Below are 21,759 nucleotides of genomic sequence, written 5' to 3' on the forward strand. Positions count from 1 at the left end.
AGATAGAGAGCCTGGGAATTTAATGTGCAAGAAAATTCTTTAAAACAAAGACTGTTGTTTGGTGGGGGTTTTTTTGGTGGTTATTTTACAAAGCAGAAATTACTTACTGTGGCTTAAGCTTGGCAATCGGGGAATATTGTTCTTCAGTGCAAGTTGCCTCACTTATATAAAAGAGCAGACCAATTTTCCATGGTTCTGTCAAGTTAAGTTCAGACTGAAACTTCCCAAGGCTCCCGCCCTTGCTGTAAGACTAGGATTTGGCAGGCCTTATGCGTGAGATCAGTTCCCAGATTAGTTGAGATGATGTCAGCTGCCAGTATTGAGCAATATTGTCAGTATTGGTCTTTGCAAATCAGAGATGGGAAGTTTAATGATGTGATTTTAAAGACAGGTATAGAGTATTAATTGGAGCTTGAATCTGTTCAGATCAGTTTTATCATCTACTAAATTTTGGACATAACCAGTGAAGTTTTTCTTGGATTGCTATTGCATCTGTCACAGAGGTTTCTTGAGAGAATAACTATTTTGATTCTATGACTGTTCACAGTGGAACTGAACTTCCTTACAGCTGTGCATTTTGGTCATCTCTAGCAGTGGGAGAATTCAGAGTCATCTCAGGAATTCTTGATCGTGAACTGAATTTCTGTGTTGTAGTATCTTCACAGTCTCTGCCTCAACAAAAAGGGCAAAGAGACTGCAAGAGCTAGACTCAGTCTCACCCACAGCTTACGATGCCAGAGTGGGATGGTGGATGGTGGATGTAGGTGTTGCTACACAGAGGTTTGCTCAGCCTTCTTCAGTCTGTTACCTTAGATGGCTCCTTGTTTGGACTGTGCCTAAAACCAGTCCTAGGTTTATGCTCAGTTAGCTCTTTTTCCTATGTATTATTGTGTGACTATCTCTTTTTATTTTTAATTTCATTTTCTTTTCCCCTTGGGCTAACAAACCATTCAAGGCGGCTGGGCTGCTCTTTATCTGCATACTTCTCTGTATCATATGCTTCAAATCATACCATTAATCTGCATTTTCCAGTCACAAGTGCAGAGCTGTGAAGCTAAGTGCTAGATATCGAAGTGATATTTTTGTAGCCTGTGGAGAAGTGACAGTTTCTTCATCCTAATTTCTGTCTTGATAGGCTGTCCTTATGATGAAGAATTGGAGCTTATTTGCCTCAATATCTCATCTCTCTTGCACCTTTGTGGTCACATGTCAGATACTTACATACCTGTGTGACCTATTTGAGAACAAATTCAGTTAATTAAAAAAAAGACATTTGTGGTTTTTTTCCCCCATAATAATATCTCAACTGCTACATTGAGTTCTGTACGTAATGAAGTGTGTTTAAAAATTACTAAGTATCTAGTCTTGTTGGGGAGAGAGATGTTAAGATCTGTTCTATGCTTTTGGATCATCATCCATCAGTGTTGATTATTATGCAACTTCTTCACCCTGTAGCTAACTAACTTCTCAGAATATTTTCCTGAAGATCACCCTCAGTTACTTAGCAGAAGTAACTGAGGGAGGCTGGATCCATTTTTCTTTATATTCAGGGACTATTCTTGAATAAATGAGTAATAGAAGTAAGTAACCATAGCTTTATGCCAGCCTACCTCCATCAAAAATGGGGAATGTCCTGAGGTGACATTCATGAATAATTCATCTTTTCTCACCATCAGTCATTAGCATGCTTCAATTGAAGATATAAAGATTTAAAAATGTTTTTAAAGCTTTAACGTAGTTAAAAGCAGTGCATTTCTCTTAGGACCTCAGTTACAGTCCTTGTTTCTGATATAAGCGCTGAGCGGTGCTGTCTGCCACCACAGCACTGCAGCAGGACTAGTCTGCCTCTGTCTTTTGGGTAGAATTGGTGCAGACTGGGCTCTTTTTGTTATGAGGCAGTTGCTTTCCCCCATGTACTTAAACACTAATGGCAGACGTGCTGAGGGACCATATGGGGAAAGAGTACACATGTCATAAAAACTGCTCATTCTCTCAGCAGGCAGACAGTATTCAACAAGGCAGCAAGCCAGATTTCACCCACCTTCTCCAGTTTAATTGATACTGTTATGGAGGATTTTGAGGTAAAGACATGGTGTCAATTTTGCACAGGAAATAAAAGCATAAACCTACTGAAGCATGTTATTTACTCACTTTTTAGCTGAGTAGTAGTGTCTGTATTCCAGACATAAACATGTCTTTCCTGAAGAGAAAGAAATGTTAATTTTTTTAAATAAAGCTGTCTTATTTTTAGTCTTGTAAATATATATTATCTTCAGAAGTCCTCTGCTAATACGTGTTGTGCTAATGCTATGAAGCATAAATGCTTAATGAAAAATAGCAAGTTTTTCCTGTGAATGCTGTCTCCTTTTCCTCCTTTGCCATTCTTCCTCTGAAAGTCAGACATGAGATCTGTTATGCACAAGTGAGTGAAAAGAACAAGTTGTTTCAGTATGCTTATGGAATTATAAGATCAAGGCAGTAGGCTGAGGAGCATTACAATACAGTGCAGGAACGCGGGCACTCATTTTTAGATAAAACTGTCATTAATTATTTGTTTCTAAACCATTTGAAATCAATGGAAGAATGAACAAATTCTTATTACAATCATCTCTAAAGATGTCTGTGTAGCTATTCGATTAAGTGGGCACCCCTTTAGAGCCCTGGTCGACAATAAACTAACTATGAGCCAGCAACGTGCCCTCATGGCCAAGAAGGCCAGTGGCAGCCTGGGATGCATCAAGAAGAGTGTGACCAGCAGGTCAAGGGAAGTTCTTCTCCCCCTCTACTCTGCCCTGGTGAGGCCTCATCTGGAGTCCTATGTCCAGTTCTGGGCTGCCCAGCTCAAGAGGGACAGGGAAGTTCTGGAGAGAGTCCAGCGCAGGGCCACCAAGATGATCAGGGGACTGAAGCATCTTCCTTATGAGGAAAGGCTGCGGGAACTGGGGCTGTTTAGTCTGGAGACTGATGGGGAATCTCATTAATATTTACAAATATCTAAATGGTGGATGTCAGGAGGTTGGCGCATCTCTTTTTTTCTCCTATACAGGGGATAATGGGATGAAGCTGGAATACACAAAGTTCCATTTAAACATAAGGGAAAATTACTTTAATGTTCAGGTGAGGGAGCCCTGGCACAGGCTGCCCAGGGAGGGTGTGGAGTCTCCTTCCTTGGAGGTCTTCAAGACCTGCCTGGAAGCATTCCTGTACAACTTGATATAGGCGGACCTGCTTTGGCAGAGGTATTGGACTAGATGATCTGTAAATGTCCCTTCCAACCCCTACCATTCTGTGATTCTAATTGATGTTTCCAATTTGATAAACTTGTTTTTTAAACAATACCTTAAAAAAAAAAAAAAGAAAATTCTGCAACTTTTCTCAAATTACTTCTTCAGAGTTCTTACTTGACTCAGTAGATCATTTATATTTACAGATCCTAGATATTTCTGCCGTGTTTCCTTTTAAAGCATGTATGTAAGAGAAAGTGAAGGTCACATCTTGAAAATGATAGCATAGAATGAAAATGCTAAAGAAGGTAGCTTTGATATAGAATTATAGAATAGAATAATAGAATCATTCAGATTGGAACAGACCTTTAAGGTCAAGTTCAGTCGTTAACACTACCATGTCCACTGCTTAACCATGTCCCAAAGTGCCACATCTACATGTCTTTTAAATGCCTCCAGGGATGATGAATCCGCTTCTTCCCTGTGCAGCCTGTTCCAATGCCTGACAACACTTTTAGTGAATACATTTTTCCTTTTATCCAGTTCTAAACCTCCTCTGGCACAATTTGAGGCCATTTCCTCTTTTCTCATCACTTGTTAATTGGGAGAAGAGACTCACCACCCACCTCACTACAACCTCCTTTCAGGTAGTTGTAGAGTGATCATATCTCCCCTCAGCCTCCTCTTCTCCAGACTAAACACTTCCAAGCTCTCTCTGCTGCCCCTCATCTGACTTATTCTCCAGACTCTTCACCAGCTCCATTACCCATCTCTGGACACACTCCAGCACGTCAGTGTCTTTTCTTATAGTGAGACCCAAAACTGAACACAGTATTCAAGACATATATGTGTGGCCTGACCAGTGCCGAGTACAGGGCGACAATCACTTCCCTTGTCCTGCTGATCACACTATTTCTGATACAAGCCAGGACGCCATTGGCCTTCTTGGCCAGTTGGGCACACTACTGGCTCATGTTCAGCTGGCTGTTGACCAACACCTCTAGATCCTTTTCCACTAGGCAACTTTCCAGCTGCATAGCCCCAAGCCTGTAGTATCGCCTGGGGTTGCTGTGGCCCAAGTGCAGGACTTGGCACATAGCCTTGTTGAACTTCATACCATTGGCTTCAGCCCATGGTTTCAGCCTGTCCAGGTCCATCTGTAGAGCCTTCCTGCCCGGAAGCAGATCAACACTCCTGCCCAACTTGGTGTCTGCAAACTTACTGAAAGTGCACTAGATCCCCTCATGCAGATCATTGATAAAGATGTTAAACAAAACAGGCTCCAGCACTGAGCCCTGGGGAACACCACTGGTTACCAGCTACTAACTGGCTATAACTCCATTCACCACCACTCTCTGGGCCCAGGCATCCAGACAGTTTTCCAGCCAATACAGGGTACGATTGTCCAAGCCATGGGTAACCAGTTTCTCCACGAGGCTTCTGTGGGAAACAATGTCAAATGACTGAAGTTCAGGTAAACAACATCTGCAAAACATTGCTTTGAGCCTGAGATTTCATAGTAGGTATTTTTATGTTGAAAGAAATTACCCATAATTTAAATGGAGAAAGCTTTGAATGAACCTGCAGATATTATGGATGAAATACTGGAAAGGTCTGGACACGTTTTGCTCATTCTACCTTTTTCTTCTCCATCCTCCAGTGCAGGATGACTGAAAGAGAAAAGCTTTCCAACATTTACAAAGGGAAAAAATGACTTCTGCATTCGGGACTTGGGCGATAAGAGAGTGAGTCATGCTTTACTCTCAGCCTTGACAGACAGTAGGATAAAGTAGGATGGAGGTCCTTTCACTGAAAGGCTAAGATGCCAGAGCTGTAGTTGAAGTCTTAGTCTGAAAAGGAAGACTAGACAAAGAAAGTATCATACTGCTTTGTCAAAAAAAATAGTCCTTGGAAGAACTCAATTTTCCAGATTGTTCTCGATTGAAGTGTCTGTGCCTCCCAGGTGCTATTCTCAGTTTCTGCACCTTCTCATGTGTATAGACAAACTAAACCTGGCTTATTACTGCGTGGGAAAGAAAGGTAGACTTGAGTTACTGCCCAGCCAGCCAGATCACTACTGCTGCACGTACAAAGATGTTCTAGTTGTTTATGCTTGTTCTCTGGCTGAAAATACATACCAGTCTTTGGCATGTTAAACAGTAAATTGGATCCTGATCTTTTTAAAGTTTAAAAAAATAAAAACACCTACTTTGATGTTTATTTCTTCCATGATCTTTATAACAAAATTCATTTATTTGAAGTACAAATTAAAATTTATATTGAAAAAACAGTTGCTTTTCAAATTGGAGTTGTAAAAATAGTAATGTAGTAGAAATTGAATGGGCAAAGTCATTTCTTTTCTTATCTTATAAAAGTTTCTGTTTTAATTCTTCATCCCGTTGTTTCAGCTTTACTTGTCTGTTACACAAATCTGAGCTCATATATTAGTCATGTGCAGCTGCATTGTAGAGGGGAGAGATTTTAGTCTTAGTCAGCAAAGTCTATATATGTGCTATGTGTTGCACGAGCTTTAAGAACAGCAGCTTTACAAAACATTTGTTTCCTTCTTATTGCTTCTGGAGGATTTTTCTAGAGTTTTCCTGATTTTTTCATATTACTATTGCTTGCTGAGTTGACCCATGCATAGGAGACACAACTGGCCTTTAGTACTCAGAAGATTTGTATGCAACACTGCTATAGTCATCTCTTTGTTTCCCTAGAAACTAAGTGCCTTGTAGTATCAGTCAGATAGAAAGTAGGATATTACTGTAGAAAACAACAGGTTAAATTCTGAATTACAAAGCTGAAAATTTAGTTGGAGACTAAAAGCATAAAGAATAAGGAAATAGGAATGTGAAATGCACCATCATGTATCTCTGGTACTTTGTCACTGAGAAATGGTCAGATTTTGTAAATCATCTCTGAAGTTTTTTAAGCCATGAAGCTGGAAGCTCTAGCAAATGGCTTGAAGGATGTCTTACGTCTGTGAATTACTTGATAGATGTTGGTATGTTTTAGTCTTGGTTTAACTTCTTTTTACCTGTGGATTATGTATTATCCTTTAAAGAGAAGAAACCAAAACCTAAAGGGAATTAAATTTCTTAATATATGTTGTAATATTGTGCATAAGATTTGACTTAACTATCATTTAGGGACAACTTATGACGTATTAATAAGCTCATAACATTTTAGAGGTGGTTATGTCATCCTGTGTTCTAGTATTGTTCTTTGCAAACCATGAAAATACAGTAGCAACTGGTAGTTATTAGACTCGTCTCACATTTCAGTGAATTCTCTCGCCTCATGAATTGTTAGATTAATGTTGAGAGAGCTACAACTGTCCTGGATCTTTGATCTGAGGTTTGACTTTTTTGGTACTATCAAGTCTGATATGATGTAAACTCTCCTAGTGTGTGTGCTAGAGAGGAACTGTATGTTCATCACTTTTTGTGAATCTTTTTTGTAATGGTTTATATTCCCTGTTTACAGTTGATGTCTGGTTGATTCTTGTGTTTGGACTGTATCACTACAAAAAGGCACAATTGGCAGTAAGTGGGTAGGAATACAGTCTTACTTTTGATGAAAAGAGAATGTTCTGGAATTGAATTTTTACTTGGGCAAGTGAAGACTTTCAGAATATTTATTTCAAAGGAGAGGAGCTTTTCTCTGAACGTTTTCCTCTGGTGGGAGGTACTGGGCTGTGGCAGAGTACAGTGCTGGCTAAGTGTGCTGGCTGCTGGCACACTGCATGGGCTGGCTCTGCCCTGCCTGCCAGTACCCAGAGCGCAGTGGGGCTTTTTGAATTGCTGCTCAAAGTGTTTCCTTGTGGGAATGTTACAGGATGGGATTAATGGGATTAATTCTAGTTTCTCCTTGCTTTTTGAGATGTAAGAGGAGGCAATTTTTCATTCTTGAGAAGTAGGAATACAGAACATATTGTTGAGTGGAAGTCCTTAGACCATCTAGGGTGTTTTCCCATTATCTATTTAGGATAATGTTAACATCAGGTTAAGAGAGCACTTGAGACATGGCATCTTTACAGAGAGAGAGCTGAGAGACACTTGACTGCCCGTGAGGAGGAGATGTGACAGTTGTGTTATTTTTTCCTCTCATCTGCTTCCCGTATTCCTATATAATGCTTCCTCTGGTACAAAAGCGGTATAGTATTCCTTCAGAAAAATATTTCCAGAATTTTTTCAGCTTTTAAATGGTGCAAGTGGCAAAGTGAAGTCTTTCTCCAAAAAGTAAACACCCTAATGTATTTTCTTTGTTAATATTCTTTTCATAACAGGCTTGTTTGTCTAACTGGATAGTATAATTATGCTGCTGCCCTTAGGAATAATATGGAGAATAGCTGAAACAAATGTGAAACAAGTGTGTTTAGGAGAGTTATATGGTATGGCAGGCATTGGTTTTTCATTTATATTCTGCAGGAGAACCTGTTTTATTCAGAGCTGTTGGAAAATGTTCATGGAAACTTTTAGGGAATTAGGACAGCTGGTCTAGCAGACTTTGAAGTCTGCAACACAGCCAGCTGGCCTGCATTCCCAGTGCCAACTGGCTCAGTAGCAAGTGGAGATGGCAACTGTGATTTTGGCTTAGGAAACCCTGTATATACAGAAGATGACTTGATGACAGGCAAGACTCAATAAATCTAGTGACATAATTGAACTCTGTTAAGCAGTGTTTGGTCACTTAGGATTAAACAACTCCCTATATTTGTAGGTAAAATTCATTATTTTGTTTCTGCATTTTTTTTCTTCAGTACAAGAAATTAATATCTTCTCATTCAGTATCTTCTTTTGGAATATCTGTCAGGACATCAGTTTAACAGATGATTGAATTAGATTTCAGCTACTGCGTGGCACTGCTGTTCTTTAGTCATTGTCAATTTTCAATTGAAATGTCATCTGGAAGCAAGTCATATGCAAAGCTACAAGAGTTTGGATCTGCATCTGTTAGTAGACTTCGTGAATAACCATGTTTCCTGAGAGGCTGTGGATTTCTCACATCATCAACTGATCCTTTGCCTTATAGAACAAAAATAGAGAAGGAAAAAAAAGAGCATGCTAAGCTGCATGGGATGATCCGTACAGAAATAAGTGGAGCTGAAATTGCTGAAGAGATGGAGAAAGAAAGAAGATTCTTCCAATTACAGATGTGTGAGGTAAGACTCAATGTGAAATTCATATTATTCTGCTAATGTTTTTAAGAAAACTATGAAAAACACAATTGTTTAGTGAGAACTGTGATGTTAAAGGGAAATTACAAGTTATTAGGGGATTCCATTTGCCAAAATGCATTTTTAAAATACTGATGTAGTAACTTTGCAGGCAGTTTCCATCTTTTCTAATTTCACTTAGCAAATAAATTGTTAAAAAAAAAAATTACAAAGCTCAATTAAACACTAAGAGATGATACTAAATAAGCCTTTACACTACTACTTCATTGTATGTTAAGCCTTATCTCATTCTCTGAATTGTTCCTATGGTCACAGCTGTTACGTTATTATGAGGAGAGACTCCAGTCTAGCATACAGGCTGGTACGGAAAAAAATTGCTAAGGATGGAGTCCAGTTGTCTTTCAAGATGTTTCAGAATGTGTCTACTTTGAAATCTTTATGATTTTTGCAGTATGCTGTATCTGATATGAATATTTTTGCTTGAATTCGTTTAAGGACGTCTCACGTTCCGTGGTTGGGAATTCAAGTTGTTGTGTTTGTTCTTTCTATACATTAACTCAAATATATCATAGATGTTTCATCAGTTTGTACTACAATGATTAGAGCTAATTGGACTCATATGCTAACATAGTTTAACAGCAGTTGTCTTGAATGCCACTTTTAGTAACTGCGTGCAGTGATACTTAGTAGAAAATCTTCACATTCCTATATGGAGTCAGACTGAAGTATTGAAAACTGATGAAGGAATTTGAGTACCCAATAAACATATGGATGTTGCCAGCAAATTGCCCATCTGCATCCTTCCTAAGCAACAACTAGGAACAGATGCTTCTATTTTCCTGTGTCACAGTGAAGGAGGAGTTCACTTTAGTTGTAGTGATAACAAAGTGAAGGATGAAGTCTGTGAAATTGAATCAAGTTATCTTAAATGTGGAGTCCTGTATTTCTTCTGATTTTTGGGAAAAGAAGTGTATTCTTAAATGCCTCCGAATAGTCATAAAAGGATACTTTGTTTTGGTTTTGTTAGTAAATCATCGATTTGACATAATGAAGTTGTAAGTACAGACTAGTCCTCTGTAAACTGTACTGTAAAGTGAACTGAATACCAAATACCTAGAGCTCCATTTTAAATTAACAGGAGCTAGAGACTTGCTTCTTCTAAGTAATACTATCCAGTGCACATATCTACATTTAGGCTACATTTACTTGAACCGGCATGAAAAGCTGCAGCATCGAAAACTATCACTTGGATACTGCTTTATTTTAGTAGATTTAAGGTGTACTGCGAGTAGGGGAAGATCAGATTCATTAGAACATTACTAAGAAGACATTCACTTCTTTGCTTGGAGATCACTGTCTAAGCAGGGATTAAAAGTTGTTGTCATTTTAAGGACACTTAAGGAGTCCTGTAAATATTTGGTCAATCTTACTTCTGCTTGCACGGCTGACATCTTTTGTGCTGTGGAGTTCGGGGGAGGAGCTGTCACTTAATATGGACTAAGATTGTGCATAATGAAATGGGACATTAATTGCACTTCTTAGCTTGACAGTAGATTTTAAAAATTTCTGGCTAAACTGTAATTTACTGTAATTACTGTGTATAAGGAATTGTTAGAGAAAAAATAAAATCAGAAGGCAAATTTAAAAAATGGTCAAAATCCCCTCACTTTTTTTGAGTAAACTGCTTTCTTCATTCATGACATCTGTTTTGCAAGGAATTTATAGTTAGTAAGATAGATACCTAGATGGACTGCTAAGTTTAAGAATGAGTTCCTAAATTTACTACACAAGCCATTTTATGTTTCCTTTAACAACAGGTTTCCACTAGGTGCCATGAAAGATATTTTAAAGAATTTGAACTAATCATAGCGAAGTATCTCTACAGGGTATCAAAAAATCAGCTGTGACAGTTACTTTTGTGTGGTTACCCTTGAAGCCACTGTAAGATGCATTCTCTTTTAGGTCTCCTGAATCTGCATCTGTCAAAGCTTGCTGAAATAACTGAAAAGAAAATGTTAAAGAATTATAGTAGCAGTAATAACTCATTTCTTTTGTGAATTATTGTTTTAACAGTACCTCCTAAAAGTCAATGAAATCAAGATTAAAAAAGGAGTGGATTTGCTTCAGAACTTGATCAAGTATTTTCATGCTCAGTGCAAGTATGTTTTAGATTTCTTTATATCCATATAATAACCAGAACAATATTTTGTTTTAAACTTCTGACATAACCATAACACTTTTGTATATTTTTCAAAATAAATTAAGATTTAACTGTTCTCACTGAATACTTTTGACAAATTGCTCTTGTCATAGATTAGCCATTGCTTTTGTTACTATATTTCAAAACATGTAATGAAGTTGAGCTAGTCCTATAAAATGTAATTGTCTGTTCCCAAGGAGTGCTATGTAGTAGTTTGGCATATTTCATAAACTGTTCCTGAAACAGAGCTATTAATTTGGTCTATTAGTTAGTGGTCCATTAGCTTTGACAGGCTTTTTTGAGTGTATCCAATAATCTAAATTCATTCTATGCTCAGGAAAATGCGTAAGCAGTGGGATAAAATTATATTGAAAGAATCATTCTTTTTCTAATTAATTGGAGGACTGGATCATAAAACACAAAGCTCCTATTGGAATGGTGTACCTCTTTATGGTAGTCTTACAGATTACTAATACAGCAATAAAGTCATAGCTATGAACTTGAAAGAGCCACTGTTAACCTTTTCAAATCATTTTCATTTGAAAAGGCCAGACTGCATCTGTGTCAGTTTTTTCCCTACATAGCTATGATGCTTTGAAAACCAGTTTCCCTTGTAGTTTGTCATTCATCTGCTCTTTTCATGTAATAAAATTTGAACAACATAAATGCTGTGTTCTGTTGTCACTTTCATGTCTACTTTCCAGAACAAAAATATTTTTTGTTACAAATAGGACAGCAATTTTTAATCAAACATGCTTGTAGTTATGATTTCTTTCTTTCTTTTTTTTCTTTATGAGAGCTGGACTTCTTGGCATAGGTAACATTACTGTGCCAATACAAAAATACATACGATACAGTAAGATGTGATATATTCAGTTTGTATGTAGGCCATAATTAATGCTTGGGAAACAAAGAAATTCTCCTTTAGTAGGACAATTGCATCAGATGTGAAATCATTTGGCTCCAAGAAGTCACAATTATTTTATATCTACTACAGCTTTTTCTGTTCTACAAATGATTCTTGTTCACTTCAAAAAGTGGGATGAGAACTTGTATTTGAGGTGAGAAGGAGGAAAACTTCTATGGCAGAGGATTGTTGCAGTTCTGAATTTAATTGGGAATTTTGCATATTAGAATAAGTTATGATGGAAATAAAGAGGTGGATCAATCAAAGATGCATAATAATAAATGTTTAATGTTTTGAAGTTTATGGCATGGTATAATAATATGCACATCTTCCTTTCCAACTTCCTGAAACAGAAAATGTAAAAGTAAAGTTTAATAAGTTTGCCTTCTGTTTTTTCTTTTAAAGTTTCTTTCAGGATGGGTTAAAAGCAGTTGAAAGTCTTAAGCCTTCAATTGAGACACTCTCGACAGATCTTTATACAGTGAGTAGCAACCCTTCACATTTGGGTTGTAATCTTAGTTTTTTCAGTATAAGTGATCATTTTGGTTGTGATTGGCTGATTATTTTAATAGTCAACATGTTAAGGTTTTGACTAAAACTTTAGTTTAGTGTCATATCTAGAAGCCTTATTTTCAGTTCAACACGCCACTGTGCAAAATGTTAGGAAACCAACCTTTGTTCTAAAATGTTTTACTAAGTGGAAAATACCATGTGTTTTCAAATTGAACACAAGGAAGCAAGAACAGTGTGAGGTAATATTAAAGCTTTAAGCCAGCAGTGTCCTTGCCATTGTCAAGTTTTATGAAGATATAAAGTTAAATTGTCGTGTTATCTTTTCTCTTTGTGTTGTCATTCTTGTTGAACGTTTCTCAGAAAAATTAAGTAGCAAAATTGGAAGAATTGCCTTGAAAAGAAACAATACTGTTATTTTTATCCATGTTTTTCTTCATTCAAGATTAAACAAGCACAAGATGAGGAAAGAAGACAGTTAACTCAGCTTAGAGATATTTTAAAATCAGCACTCCAGGTTGATCAGAAAGAGGTGAGTATATAAGGTGATTTAACTGTGAAGTACTCATTTTAATACTTCTGAAGTAATGTTAGTATTTGGAATCAAGCTATTTTTAAACTTTTTCAGCCATCTAATTTTGTTTATCTTTTTTTATTAAAAATAATTAATTTCCGGTAAAAATGGGTAAGACTTCATTGCAAAACAGAGGGGTTTTGTTACCAATAATGCAAAATATTTGAGATGGTGCACTATCTGTGAACTAACAGCCAATGGTGTGTGTGTTGCTCAAACTGATAATGGAAGAACTTTGGCAGTATGAAGGAGATTTGATTAGAATCATAGAATGGTAGGGATTGGTAAGGGACCTCTAGAGATCATCTAGTCCAACCCCCCTGCTCAAGCAAATCCACCTAGATTAGGTCACAGAGGAATGTGTCCAGGTTGGTTTTGAAAACCTCCAGAGAAGGAGTCTCCACACCCTCCCTGGACAGCCTGTGCCAGGGCTTCCTCACCTGAACAGGAAAAATAGTTTTTTCTTATGTTTAAATGGAACTTTTTGTGTTCCAGCTTCTTCCCATTACCCCCTGCTCTGTTGCTAGATACAGGACAGAAAAGGGATGTCCCAATCTTCTGACATCTGCCATTTAGATGTTTGTAAATATTCATGAGTTCTCCCCTCAGTCTCCTTTTCTATAGACTAAGCAGCCCAGTTCCCGCAGCCTTTCCTCATAAGGAAGATGCTCCAGCCCCGTGATCATCTTGATGATCCTGTGCTGGACTCTCTCCAGAAGTTCTCTATCCCTCTTGAGCTGAGGAGCCCAGAGCTGGACACAGGACTCCAGATGAGGCCTCACCAGGGCAGAGTAGAGAGGGAGCAGAACATCCCTTGAGCTGTTGGCCACACTCTTCTTAATGCATCCCAGAATGCCATTGGCCTTCTTGACTACAGGGGCACAATCTTACAGTACAATCTTATCACACAATAGTATTCCAAACCATATAAAGAAGTATTTTTTTGAGTTTTGGTTACTGTTGCTGTTAGGTTTCAAAAATGTGAGAGTGGTTGTATTTGGCAAACTCTGATCTGGAAGCAAACATCTTTTATATTATCTAGTCCTAAATACCAGGTCTGCTTTTGTTTCAGATTGCTAGTGCTTCCTCTTCATGTAAATAAATGACAGCCAGCTTCCTCTGTGTGCATGCTGAACTATGACTAAGCAATTAATGAACCACCCTCCTTTTCAGATTCTCTTTGTGAGAGGGACCACAATGAAATAGTTTAGTCTGCAGAGCTCAGAGACTTTTTCGATCTTTTCCACTCTTGATTTCATCTTCCTGTAAAAGTTTATGGTGATTCCTGGCTCCTACCGGTGGCCTGAGAGTGGCTGTTGAGCAACCTAATCTAGTGAAAGACATTTCTGCCCATGTCCTGAGGGCTGGACTATAGATGACTTTTAAAGGTCTCTTTCAAGCCAAACCAGTCTGTTATTCTATGATTTGCTTTAGTCATCGGTACAGTCGTAAAACGCTCTTCGCTTTGAGGTGCTGTTTGTTATGATGTGGAGTTTGTGGCCATGGTATTTGAAGTCCCAAACAGTTTGCAGGCACTTTGGTCGATTGCACCTGGCATTTGGAACTCACAAAGGAGTGCATTTGATTAAAATGTCCAAATTTGAGCTCTGTGGAGTGAAAGACTTGTGATCCTAGTGGAAATGGTAACTACTTTGGATTCACCATTGATTACCCACTCTCAATAGGGAGTCTTTGTTATTTAGGATGTGTTAGCAGGCTTGTTATTTTATTCTGGTCTTTGTTCTAGAGGGCAATAGAAGCAGTTGGGTTTCATGGTTGCTGGGAATGTCGCTTCTCTCTGTTTACGTGCTTATCAGTGATACTGATATAGAATGTGTATGGCCAATGCAATGAGCACACGCATCTTTGCACAGACTGGATAATCTTACAACGCGCAGGAATTTATTGTTTGTACTTGTTTTTGTTGCATTTAAAAATACGAATGTGAAGTGCTTTATGCTATATTCACTATTTATTAACTCTGCAAATTTAGATATAGGCACTTACCTGCAGAGTGTGAGAGGTACTACAATTATTTTTAAAGTGGTTTTGAAAACATCAGTTATCAGTGCAATGCCAAACAATCCTGGTATAATTTACTGTATGACCCACTAATATTATCCTTGTTGCATTGTAATTTCCTTTACTATAACTGATTTCTTTTTCCTTCCTGAAATGCATTTACGTTTTGTGACCGAAGTCTAGGAGAGTAAGTGTTACTATGTTTTAATGAAAATAATTGGCATGATTTCCATTCAGATTACAAGAAACTGGATTTTCCTTGTGAGCTTTTTTCTGTTGATATGAAAAGAATGGTTCTTTTTTTTCCCCTCATCTTCTGTTTGTTGTGTTACCAAAAAAAAAAGTTATCAGATTGTCCTTGAGCAAGAAAATTGCTGTAAGACAAATTGGTGATTTCCGTTGCACTCTATTTTGGGAACTAAATCCAGTTGCTTGATTTGATGTTCTTGCAAGATTTTTAAGATATATGTACTTTAGATTAAAATGGATTTCATGTCTGAAATAATAGAACATTGACAAGTACTGTTTCTGTTGTGCTTAAAAAAGAAAAGACACAAATCTTTTTTGTTGTGCCTGTATATATAGTTCCCTCCTGCACAGACTATCTCAAACCTGATTTGTACTGAGTCATCTTTTTGAAATGTTATTATGTGTACACCTCTATAATTTCTAATTTTAAAACATTTATTTTTCAAAATCCAGAGCTCCTACAATTTTGAGATCAACCTTAGGGTTGCATAGCCTTAATATCTCACTCTCCTTGTCTTCTCTGAAGGTGACCTTACTCTAGTGTGTAGATTTGCTTCTACTTCTTCTGCATGTTTGGTAGAACCTTTAATCTATTTTGACCACTGCAAAATACGTTAAATATTGTACTTCTTGACAAAAAAAACAAACCACAAACCAGTAGCTTTACTATAGGAGAGAATGACTGAAGGAGATTCCAACAGATAAATCTGTTGGAGGATCTTTGGAACTGTAATAGATAAGAGACAGATCTCTGAAACATTCTCTTGATCCTGCAATTACATGAGAAGCTCAGGTTCCTGGAGAGCTGTAAGGGATTTTGGCAGCTTTATACATCTGATCTGAACAGTCTAAAATGCATCTCTCTGGAAGCTGTGGAATTACTAGCCAAAATTTACTGTATGTAAGTTAAAGCACCTTGTATGGCAAGTTCTATTGTGTTGGGTCTGATACATGAGTTTTTAGAATATCTCTTAACAGTAGCTACAGACCATCTCTACAGAATGCTGTTTTCACATTTCTTTCACTTTTACCTGTGCTGTTCAGCTTGATTTGGAAGTCAGTTGGTCTTTATAAGGCTGTGGAAGAAATAATTTCAAACCTCTTTATGGTCAGTGCAGTGATTCGCTATAAACATGCTGCAACGAAGTGACTCACGTGGGTTTTTTTGTATGCCTGTCTGTATTTCAAAGCTGATAAAGTGGGCAAAGTTCAATTTCTTAGGCTTTCAATTTCTTGTACTTCAGTCTGTTCTGATCTTATGTTCAAGAGGTATTTAAAATGACAATACTCCGCACTAGGTATGTCCTGTATCCTGTGGTGATCCGTTTCCTCCCACAGGTAATGTACATTGTTCCTGCTCCTCTGATGAGGCCGTTGGGTCTGACCCTGTTATCTGTGATTTTGGTGCCTGTTATGTGCAATATATGAACCAGAAATAAGGGAAGATCCTTTGGGGATCCTGCATATGGAAAAGGCATGAAAAAATTGCCCGGAAGGATGTTAATTGTTGTGGTGATTTTCGGTACGGCATCCCGCCTGTTAGGAGCTAGATCAGAATCATGGGCTTGCTTGTCAGAGAGCTGTGGAAAACCATCACTTGACAACCACACAGGACACTTGATTCGGAAGTGGTCTGAACCAAGGATTTAAAATTGAAACTCTCTTCTATTATACTTAAATTGTTTTCATGAAATAGCACTAAATTTTTTAAAGATACTGTTCATAGTAATGAATGTGTGGAAATACACGTCAGCTACAGCAGCTTCCTCTCTGGTTGAAATAAGGCAGGAAGCTTGTATTATTGCCTTGCCAGTGTAGCCAAACACAGCAGCTGAATGTAAACAACAGCTGAAGTGAGGTAGCTGAAATGCAGCAGAAAATAGTGCACAAAAAGTAACAGCACAATCTTGAGTAATGGGAATGGTGCTATGGGCAGGTGTTTGAGGTCATCTGAAGTCTTTACATAATTGAGGATGTGGAGAACTGAAATTAATTTCCTGTAAGACCTCTAATCTTCACGGGAATGGAGTTCCTTTACTGACAAATGGGAGTCAGAGATCAAGGCGATAGGCAGCCTCAGATCAGATTTTCTTCAGAAGTCAGTAAATGTATGCATGCAGCGATTCTTAATGAGTGATTTCTTTTTAAATGTTGTTCTGTTTTTATGTTGGGCAGCCAGAGTACAAAACCAAATAAACCTGTGTAAACAGGCTGGAGAGGAATGGTAAACAAACTGGTTTAAATCCGAAGGGATGCTTGGCAGGCACAGACATTTAAGTGGTGGTTTTGTAGTGCCTTTAAAAGCCTCAGATGAATGTTGTAGCTACCTGACACGGTTGCCTAGATTGCTAGCTGAGAGACAGGGAAGTGGGCACAGGCTGCTTCACCTGAAAAGGAGCACCAAGGAGTGCTGCAGTCTGTCTTGAGCTCAGCTGACAATTCTCAGGACTACTGAGCTCCAACAGTGCGTTCAGGATGAGCCAGGAATCCTGCAGCCTGGAGGTGTGGCATCTGAAGTGCACTGCACAGGAGAATAGGAATGGAATAGGTGGAAACTCTGTCCCTACCATCATATCTTGGACCTGTTATGTGTTGCTGCTACTGTTGAACAGAATCCTGAATAACTTTGATTGCACTGGTAGCTTTGGTAGCAGAATGTGCTACTGGAGCTTGTAAAGGATTCCATTTGAGCTGTCATTCTTTGGGGAAAAGAGCAGTCCGTATGTATTCTTAGGTTTAGTTTGTCTTTTTCCCCTGCTTATATCCAAAAATGTCTCATACTTAGGCTAATTAAGTGTGTGAAGCTAATTTTAATTACAGATGAACTATCTTCCTAATTCTTGCTTTTTAATTCACTGTGTAATTTAGCACATGTACAATCTGAAAACCCAAACTGATGTATCTTGTGATTGTACTGTTAGTATATCTTAGACAAACTAGCTCATCTCTTTATCAAAATTAATAACTTTCTTAGTTTTTCTTAAGATTTTGCCTAGAGTAGCTCAGTCATTTAAGTGAAATGCTTTGCGATCTTTTTCCTCACTGTACTTGTATTATCCACCATATATAAGAGAAGTTTATTATGGCCATTGAGCAAAGATGATAGAAAAGAAAATAAACATTATAAGTAGAAGTAGTTATTACTGAATGCGTTGAAAAGTCCATCCCATCATGTTAGCTACTGCTAATGACACATCAGTTTCCTCATTATCTGCAGTAGATCCTGACTCTATGTAGTTCTGAAAGCAATGAGTTGGGTTTACTTAATCTTTGTCATTTCCCATCCCAGAATTTTGCTTTGTTCAAGATGTTTTAGTTTAAATTATTCTTCTTACGGAAATAGCTTTTCAGTTTTCTTTTGTACTTCTGAGCTACGTTTCCAGGAGGTCTCTTCTGCTTTTCAGGCAATAACGTCTTTCAGTTTCCACAAGGAAAACCACTTATTCAAATTTATAGATGTAATTTTTTTGCAATGGAAGTGTTCAGTAAGAGTTACAGGTAACAATCTTTAGTGTTTGTACACTGCAGTCTTTGCAAGAGTATTTGCAAGCCTGCTACTCAATTAATTTTTGGGTTAAAACCCCCATATATTAAGGACAATAGTATAAATAAAAGCAAGTAAGATATTTTGGAAGATGCTGATAGTGACTACTTGTCAAATGTCTTTTGTGCCCTCTGAAAAAAGAAATGGATTTTATTTTTTCTTACTGAGGAAAAATGTGCTTCATTTGGCCTATGAGACTAAAGCAGGACATAAAGGCTCTGTAACTCATTAATAGGGGGCATATTTTCATTAAAGGTGTGGAATGCATTAGAAATTGCTATTCTGTATATTTCAGGATTCTCAGATCCGTCAGAGTACAGCTTACAGTTTACATCAGCCTCAGGGAAACAAGGAACATGGCACTGAACGAAATGGTAGTCTGTACAAAAAAAGTGATGGGTAAGTACTGCTGGGTTCTACTGAAAAAAGGTTAGGCCCAAGAGCTGAAGCAGTGCAATACTAAATATATTAAAAACTGAGGCACCTTTTTTTTTTCCCCTAGAATCAGAAAAGTGTGGCAGAAAAGAAAGTGCTCGGTTAAAAATGGTTTTCTTACCATTTCCCATGGTACAGTAAGTATTTGTTTACTGTATTTTATGTACATGGTTGCTAATACAGAAAGGCAAGCCATGCTGGTCTATATTTATAATTTGGAATTAGCTAGATTGCTGATGCAGGGTTTTAAATATGATGGATACTTTTTTTTTAAGGCAGTCTTTCAGAAATATCAAGACATACGGAGTCTCTAAAAATACAACCGTTCTAATGCTCATGACTTCTAATGGGAAAAAAATGGCTTTCTTAATGACTCATTTAGTTCATGTAGACTGTTCATACTTTATCAGACTATCTAAAAGTACAAACTCTTAACTTAACTTCATGTGACTTTTTTGGGGGTTTTTTTGAAAGATATGATTGGACATGAAGTCATCTTTTAGATATGGATTAAACAACTTTTCTATTTACAAGACAAACTGAGAGAATGCTGAATCAGATTTATTGCTATATGGTTACCAGTTATGAAAGTAGCTTTTCTGGGGAGTAGTTGTTGGGGAAGATCAACTCCGAATGCAACTTCTACCAGAATAACCAGAGATATAAAGTTGGAAATCCCTTTATTTGCTACCAATATTTGAAACACATAACAAACTTCTAGTATTTATACTTAATGTTTTAAAACTTTATACTTTCATACTTTAAACCTTTTACATTTGACTTTGAACTCAACTGGTTTTGCTTTCCCTTTTTCTCTTTTTATATTGCTTTCTCAAAACTTTTAAGAAAGTTTTTTAAGGCAAAAGGAACTCAGTGACAGTATTTCCCATCCCTGGTCGAATAAACAGTCCTATTTCTTGATCCTGTTATGAACCATCCTGTTCTTCATCCTGTTATGCCTGTTGCTATGACTACATGTTGACCCTAGCAGCAAAAGTGAATCAATCTCTTATTTGTGCATCTGACCACAAGCTGTTGCCTTCTGAACTCACAATTAGAAGTTAAGGAGGAGTGCAAAACCAGGCCTGCGAAGTACAGTGGTTACTATGGCTTTGGAATTGTCCACTAGTTTCTCTCTGTTCTCATTTGAGAGTGTACAAGTGTGCCTTTCTCAAAGAAAAGTCTCTCCAGTGTTTCTATACCACTATCTCTATGTGCTGTAAATGCACTTGGCATTGGCCTGCAGTAATGGTAGGAGTGCAACTAGGGCAACTCATGGCTGACAGAGGCCACAAAATCCACTTGTGGAGCAGAATTTTAAAACATTTACATGCAAGTACAGTTACTGAGTCTGTCACAATACTATGGTTCTCTTTTAATAAGCTGTCTACCAGATGGTCTAACATTTTTAGAAGCAGTAAGTTCCCACTGAAAGCCATGGAGCTGCAGTTGAAAATGAGTTGCTAAGGTATCTACGTTATGAATGTGAATGTGAATTTTGATGTGTGCCTTTCACAAGTTTGATATTGATATTTTTAATTTTGTAATATAAAAAGTGTACCTTCTTGTTTTAAATTGCACCCCTATAAAGTATTTTTACTTATTTGTTCACTTTCCACTTATGCATTGAGGGCAGTTTTGTGTAAAAAAATTAATGCTTGTTTCATAGATGTTGAAATGAGTAGAGGCAATTTCTGTTTAACAATTTTCTGGGCTGCTCTGAACGTCTTCTGAGACTTTTGAAGTAACAACATTGATTCCCAAGCTTTCTGGGGGTTGATATCTCTTGGTCTCTAAAATATGATGTGTATTCTCTCTTCCCAGCTGTCTGTCAAAGTGAACCATCTCTCAAATTCAGTTGTCAGTTTTATTTGCTTTATCAAATAGAAATTTGTAAATGCTTTTCCTTTAAAGGCTAAGTATTCTTCATGGATTTTTGTTCTTTGGTCATGTAGCTTCCTGTTATGTGGGACTATTATTTTGGTTAGCTTCTAGAACATCTGTCTTCAGGCAGTCGCAGATGCTATAATCAGACTTAAACTTGATTGCCAAGTACTCTCCTGATATGGATGGGGAGAACATGGTTGCTTCTCTGTAAGTCAACCAGCTGTAACGCTCAGTATATGTGTCTGCATTGGCATGTGCAGAAGTTGTAGTTTTAGACAACTTAAAAGCTTCAAAGAACTTGGCATTCATGCCAATGTAATGATTGATGGAAAACCAGACACTGCTTCTTTGTGTAAGTATTACACAAAGTGTTGCAAATTTTCTGACATCTACCTGACTGCAATGTAATGCATGTGGATGAATAAACAATGATAGAAGCAGATTGAACCAGGTAAACAGGAATTCCTAAGTGGTTTCCAGATCAAGAACTCACAACTGAAAAGCTTAAATTTGAGTAACTTGAGATTCCTCAAAGATGATTTGTTTTTAAAGAGGATGGAATCCTCTTTAAATGGAATTTGGTGGTTGTCTGCAAAAAAGGAAGGAGAGACTCATTATTAAGGAAACTTTTTTGTTGTTCTTTCTTTACTGCTGGAAACATCATTTAATCTTTTTATTCTTAAGTAAATCACTGTGATACACAACAAAAATGCACAAGGAAATCAACCAAACAGTCTATTAAGTAAGTGGACATATTTGACCGTGCCTTTGTTAAAAATCAGCTCTATATCATGGCATTCCTTGGCACTTTCTTAAAGGCCTAACCTTTTAATTGCTACTCTTAGTGTTTGTTGCTGGGATAGATGATGTCCAGTTTTGCTGGACAGAGAGTTGCTGTCTCTACAAGAAGGAAGATGAGTTGTTGCTAAAGTCTGCAGATACAGTATGAGAGGTGGCAGCATATCTTTGCAGGATGTTGGTGTGTTGACATGGGTGTCCAAAAATTCAACAGTAGTCTGAAATGT

At 37.6% G+C, this 21,759-nt stretch overlaps 1 protein-coding gene across 3 annotated transcripts in view; it reads left to right on the top strand.

Moving 5' to 3' along the window:
* ASAP2 (ArfGAP with SH3 domain, ankyrin repeat and PH domain 2) overlaps nt 1–21,759 on the top strand; it is a 101,794-nt gene that overhangs the window by 45,869 nt on the left and 34,166 nt on the right. For all 3 annotated transcript variants that reach the window (XM_061989886.1, XM_061989885.1, XM_061989888.1), the window contains exons 6-11: nt 8,262–8,391; nt 10,480–10,565; nt 11,919–11,994; nt 12,469–12,555; nt 18,708–18,811; nt 18,915–18,984. In XM_061989886.1, the coding sequence (XP_061845870.1) occupies nt 8,262–8,391; nt 10,480–10,565; nt 11,919–11,994; nt 12,469–12,555; nt 18,708–18,811; nt 18,915–18,984 (553 nt within the window). The remainder of the gene's footprint in view (nt 1–8,261; nt 8,392–10,479; nt 10,566–11,918; nt 11,995–12,468; nt 12,556–18,707; nt 18,812–18,914; nt 18,985–21,759) is intronic.

The sequence above is a fragment of the Colius striatus genome, chromosome 2 (genome assembly GCF_028858725.1).
Source record: "Colius striatus isolate bColStr4 chromosome 2, bColStr4.1.hap1, whole genome shotgun sequence".
Lineage (NCBI taxonomy): Eukaryota > Metazoa > Chordata > Aves > Coliiformes > Coliidae > Colius > Colius striatus.